The 6,187-nt window shown below is 39.4% G+C and overlaps 1 protein-coding gene across 1 annotated transcript in view; it reads left to right on the plus strand.

Annotated features, from left to right (window-relative positions):
* Positions 1–3,862, plus strand: part of prss59 (serine protease 59, putative) — a 62,663-nt gene extending 58,801 nt beyond the window's left edge. Inside the window, exon 9 of the mRNA XM_080186403.1 lies at positions 3,753–3,862. Within this exon, the coding sequence (XP_080042529.1) occupies positions 3,753–3,862 (110 nt within the window). The remainder of the gene's footprint in view (positions 1–3,752) is intronic.
* Positions 3,863–6,187: the final 2,325 nt, after the last annotated feature.

Raw genomic sequence — 6,187 nt, forward strand, 5'->3', positions numbered from 1 at the left:
ACAATTAAGTATGGAAGTGGCCATCTAGAAGCTGGAACTTCCCCTGGTAAACCAGAGGGACAATGATTTTGTGATCCAGTGGTCAACAGGCTAAGGGTCACTTTTTGTATTACTGCAGGAACTCTCTGACACTCCTCCAACTAAGACTGGCTGGGGTACCCATAGTATGGATTTATAATGCAGTGTGGACAGTAATAACATTAATGGAGTATACCTTTAATCTCTTCATGATGTCCCCATTTGTTTGGCTTTTGAATAGTGCTTGACATGCATCATGTACTTAGGGTGGGAGCAGAGGGAGATAATAGGGAGGGGGTGGAATTACATAGGCAAAACTTAGAAATCAAGACTGTGGGTTGGATTCCTTGATTTCTACTTGATTGAGGCAATAAGCTTTGACTTTCAAGTTCAATACCTCCAAGTTGTACAGTATGACATGTCAAAATGATGTGGTCTCAACTTTAATTAAAGAGACAATGTAGAAACGGAGCTTCTACATTGTTTATAATGTATGGCAGCACCCTCAATCAATGATACTTCCCTGACATTGCAGCCGGGTGCAGGAGGAACATGTTTCCTTCCAAGAATGGGATAAAGGAAACTATGGCTCATATCAAGACAGTGTGGATGGAGGTGACCAAGGAAGTGAACGGAAAGACAATTGTACCTGGCCTTGGATGCTACACAGGAAACAGTTTAATGAACTAACCAAAGCAAATTAAGTTTAATGCATTTGCTGATACATCTACCTCCTGTGGTTTAACCCTTTCTCCTCTCTTCAGTTGCTTCATCTCATCACTCCTTATGTTTCAGCAACACCCATCCTTTACTTTCTATGCAATTCCTTACCTCCTCGTTTATCCATTCACCCCTGTCACTTACCTCAATCCTTATGCAACCTGATGCAAGTGTTTTACAGTTCCCCTCACAAAATGTATTGATTGCATTAGGTTAATTGATAATCTTCATTCATTCATAGATCTGTTATCTCATCTTTGTGGAAGAAACTACACAATGCAAGGTAGAAGACCAGACTCTGAGTGGCCCATGTTGTCTAGCTCGCTGATGCCACATCCTTTTATCGCCCAGTTAAATGTGTTGCATGTTATTCAGCTTTAGGTAGATAGCTATCACAATGATATCTGTGATTTTGATTGTCCTAACAGTCTTGACACATGGTGGGATCAATGGAGTGACGCTGTATTTGGTTGCAGTATTAGAAATGTGTATTGTTTCTTGCGTATTGTAATTTCAGATTCTTACAATTCATGAGTGTGCAGCATTCTGTCTCATTGCCTCTGTTGGAAACAGATTTAACTTATCTATAGTTACAGTTGTGGGTATTAGAAACAAGATAAAGCTTTAAGTAATTTTATGTTTCTGCACAAGAAAGGATGAAACTTTGAGGTAGCTTCATGTTAAAAAAATGCCCGCTTGGCTGTAGGTTTTGCCCACTTTAAACTGTGCCTGCATTGCAATTAAAGGTTGATGACATGAAAACAAACAGGGTTCATAGAAAGACTATGTTGTTGCTGAGCAAACAAGGGCCACTTTGAGTTTAGTTTATACTGCACCCATAAAGGTTTGACAAGACAAGGGAGCTGTTGGAAAAAGCAGACTCCCCAGAAGCACAAAAGAAAGTCCAGAAACCAGGGAGTTGCAACAGAAGGAAAATCTCAGGAAGACAGTTACATTACAGGAGCGAAGAACAAAATGTTAAACAAGGTCCTTTCAGGAGAATTCAAATGAAAAGTAGAGAAAATGCTCACAGTGTAACAAGCACCTGAAGGGATTTGACAAGGAATCCACAGACCGTGTAATGGGTAGCATCTACTACATGGTTTCAGAGTGTGGTGTGTCTGACTACAGTTGGCCCGTTGGTTTACTTGGACTGTATACTTCCGAAGAACATGTTATTGTAAGATATAGTTTATAAACTGAGTTGTCCTTAAAAATCTGTGTACCTCTGTGAAGATATAGGTGGGGTGAAAAATATTGTACTATAGTAATCTTTTCATATTTAATAAATGTTTTAATTACTTTTTAAAAGTTAATTTGCAGTCCTGTAGCTCAGTTCACCCATGTCTCTAAACAAAAAATAAATATTACAGTCTATTGAGCCAAGATTCCATTCTAGGATCCGGTTGTCCAGTCATAACATCACCTGGGATTGTAACAGCCTCACTGCCCCATAATGTTAAAGTTTATTTATTAGTTTCACAAGTAGGCTTACATTAATACTGCTTACTGTGCAAATCCCCCATTCGCCACACTCCAGCATGTGTTCAGGTACACTGAGGGAGAATTTAGCATGGCCAGTGCATCTAATCAGCACATTTTTCAGATTGTGAGAGGAAGCCGGAGCACCCAGAGGAAACCAACGCAGACACCGGGAGAATGTGCAAACCCCACACAGATAGTGACCCAAGTCAGGAATTGAACCTGGGTCCTTTGAGGTAGCAATGCTAATCACTGTGCAGACAAACCCATCTTTTATCCCCAACACAGCATTTGCTCATTTGACCTGAAATTATTCTTCCCATTAAAATTGTTTCCAGGTGATTGTACTGTCTCAAACTGATAGCTTTGCACATCTCAGGTCTGCTGTAATCATTTTACAAATATTTCACATTTTCATCATCCACAATGTAACGTAATCCTGGATCAGGTCCTTTTACAACTTTCAGCTTCACTTTGTGAGTTAGCCAACCAAGATGAGAAAAAGCAGAAAAAAAAATGATTCCAGATGTAACGCTGTTTAGCTGAACAGGTGCTCAGGGCTATGTCAACAAAATTATAATTGTTCATATGGGGTTATCAATTAAGTGTTAAAGTATTGCAATAAAGAGCTGGCACCGTGGCATAGTGGTTAGCACCGCTGCCTCACAGTGCCAGGGGGCTGGGTTCAATTTCTGGCTTGGGTCACTGTCTGTGTGGAGTTTGCACTTTCTCCCTGAATCTACATGTGTTTCCTCCAGATGCTCCAGTTTGTTCCCACAGTCCAAAGATGTGTAGGTTAGGTGAATTGGCCAAGCTAAATTCTCTGTGTACCCGAACAGGCGTCAGAGTGTGGCGACTAAGGGATTTTCACATTAACTTCATTGCAGTGTGAATGTAAGCCTACTTGTGACTCTAATAAATAAACTTTAAAGACAGAAATGTAGAAATATGCAACGTGGTATATTTAATCATTTTATTGTAGGTTTAATATTGAACTGATCTGTATGATGCTTCAGATGCTCTTATCCAGTTCTTAGGAAGGGAGACTAAAATTTGAATAACTCAACACTAATTTCCAAACTGATTAAATAAAGAACAACCAAAGACTTCCGAAAAATAGTTAACAGCTATAATGAAAAAAGCAGCTGAACAAGATTCACAACACTGTCAAAAAAAGGATTGGTTAAAAACTTTATAGAAAATGTGTTTAGTTTTTTTTAATCTTGAAGATGGGTTTGTTGTGCCTAACACACTAACTGTTGAATATAAGTCTGCATCTTGTTTGACTTATTAAAATATTATGAGCTCCAGTAAGGCAAATAGGTGTTTTATAAGTGATGCTTGCATGTATACGTTCACTGACATTATTGACATTAAAATAAATTGACATTAAAATAATATCTGCATGCTTGATATGCTGGGCATGTTTTTAAATCAGGAAATATAAATGAGAGTTCTGTGAAAGTACAATGCATGTAAGATGTTTTTCTGGGATTTTCATATTTGTGTCCTTTTCTTAATCACTCAAACAGGTACAGCCCATTGTGCTGACATGTACCCAGAAAAACAAAATGATTTACCACAACTCGTTGAAGCAAGAAAAGAAATCTTTCAACGACTCAAAACCTGGATTAGAGAATGAAATCTTTTATCTATGTGAGAATGAAACTTTATAAAAGGATTCAGAACTTCAGGGATTTAGCTGTACTTTTTTTCTCCGCTCGATGTGGTCGTATGGAATGTCACAAAAAAGTGCTAGTTACATTTTTCCTGTCCAAAATTTGTTAATGCAATGCCTTTCTGTATAAACTGTATTATTACTGGTAATGATATATTAAAATGCTTTTCTCAATATATCTTCTAACCATATTGATTTATGGTTTGGTCAGCAGAAAGCGTGTTAACCCATACTTGCAGAATTCTACAAGTAAAGGAACTGTCAAACAGTCAGCGTGTGCTATTCTGCTATTGTACATTTTTACAATTTTTATAGTTTGATATTTTGGGTCTAAGAAATTCATATTATCCAGATGAGGATGGTATAATCAAAGCCCCAGATGTGAGAGAGGTTAAAATTACATATATGGGCATGAAGGTCTTTTGATCTCCCGCTTTAATCAGAAAAAATATTTGCTGTCTGGACGAAGGGGAATCTAAATTGTCGACCAGGTTTTCAGTAGTTAGACACCAGGAAGAAAAATAGGGTAGATATTTAAGTAATCGAGGATAATGTGCACTGGTATATCTAAGAACATGGAAGGGATTCAGGATAAAACAGATTGTAAGCCATTTGGTTGTAAAAGGTTAGCTTCCAATTCTAATTCGAGAATAACATGTTGAGATGAGTCATGCATCCAGGAATCGGCTGTTTCAACACATCCAACAAGGCAGACAAGTCCAGTTATTGTTGCCGTATTTTGTTCTGAGTTGCTGTGCAATAAACGTTTCTTTGTATAAATCATATGAACAAACTTTTGACTGTTACAAGTTAAGCATATTTATTTATATAAGAGAAATTAAGCTGACAGCAACATCTTTTGGACCTCACAATTGAAGCAATTATACTAGTGATATTCTGTCTCCTGATATAAAATGTCACATGGTGGTAAGACACAATTTTAGATTCTGAAAGCGTTCATTAATTGTAAATTATATTTGTTTTCCTATTCTTTGAAAGCTCCATTAGGTCTGCGGTTAATTTGCAATATAAACCAATCCAGCATTTAAGATGAACCCCAGGTGGGATTTTCCGGCCATTCTTGCATGATTTTCCAGATATTCCCCTGGCAGCGGAAGGTGTGAGCAACATGAAATCCCATTGACAGCATGATGTGGAGACGCCGGCCTTGGTCTATGGTAGGCACAGTAAGAAGTCTCACAACACCAGATTAAAGTCCAACATGTTTATTTGGTAGCACAAGCTTTTGGAGTGCAGCTCCTTCGTTATTGACAGGAAGGAGTCAGAAGATCTCACTGTCTGCCAATGGCAGGCTGCCTCTGGCACTGCAAAACATGCTGCAGGGAAGGAGGTGGGTGGTGTGGAAAACCCACCCTCCATTTTCCAAACCAAAATTTAGTTTTTGCATATACTCCACTTCCTACCCACCACTAAACCCCCCATCTCCCTGCCTTGCCACCTTCCTTCAAAACAGCTGTCATCATCTCCTTCCTGAAAACACATTCCCTGACCTTTCTGTCCTTGCATACAATTACCCAATTTCCAGCCACCTTTGTCAGTCCAGATTCCTTGAACAAGCTGTTGCCTTCTATATCTGTTCTCTTCTCCACAATTCCACACTTGAAGCCCTTGATCAGGTTTCTGTTCTTACCTCAGTACTGAATCAACCCCTATCAAAGTCACTATTGACATTCTTTGTGACAAGACTGGGATAAACTATCCATCATCATGCTGCTCAGTATCTGGCACATTTGACACAGTGGATCATTTCATCTTCCTCCAATGCCTCCTTCATTGTCCAACTGGGTTTTGTTTCATTCATTTATGGGACATGGGTGTTGCTGGCTGGCCAGCATTTATTGGTAGCTATGATGTGGAGGTGTTGGCGTTGGACTGGGGTAAACACAGTAAGAAGTCTCACAATACCAGGTTAAAGTCTTAACAGGTTTATTTGGTAGCACAAGTCACTAGCTTGTGCTATCAACGGATGAATGAACACTGCTTGACAATCACCAGGCAAGACTGTTCTCTTCTTGCTGGGGAATACTTCAGCGGTCACGGGCATTCGGCCTCTAATCTTTGGGTAAGTGTTCTCCAAGGTGGCCTTCACGACACACGACAATACAGAGTCGCTGGGCAGAGACTGATAGTCAAGTTCTGCACACGTGAGGATGGCCTTAACTGGGATCTTGGGTTCATGTCACACTATCTGTAATCCCCACAACTTGCCTGGGCTTGCAAAATCTCACTAACTGTCCTAGCTGGAGACAATACACATCTCTTTAACCT

The sequence above is a fragment of the Carcharhinus amblyrhynchos genome, chromosome 3, assembly GCF_965287045.1.
Source record: "Carcharhinus amblyrhynchos chromosome 3, sCarAmb.v2.hapA, whole genome shotgun sequence".
NCBI classification, from domain to species: domain Eukaryota; kingdom Metazoa; phylum Chordata; class Chondrichthyes; order Carcharhiniformes; family Carcharhinidae; genus Carcharhinus; species Carcharhinus amblyrhynchos.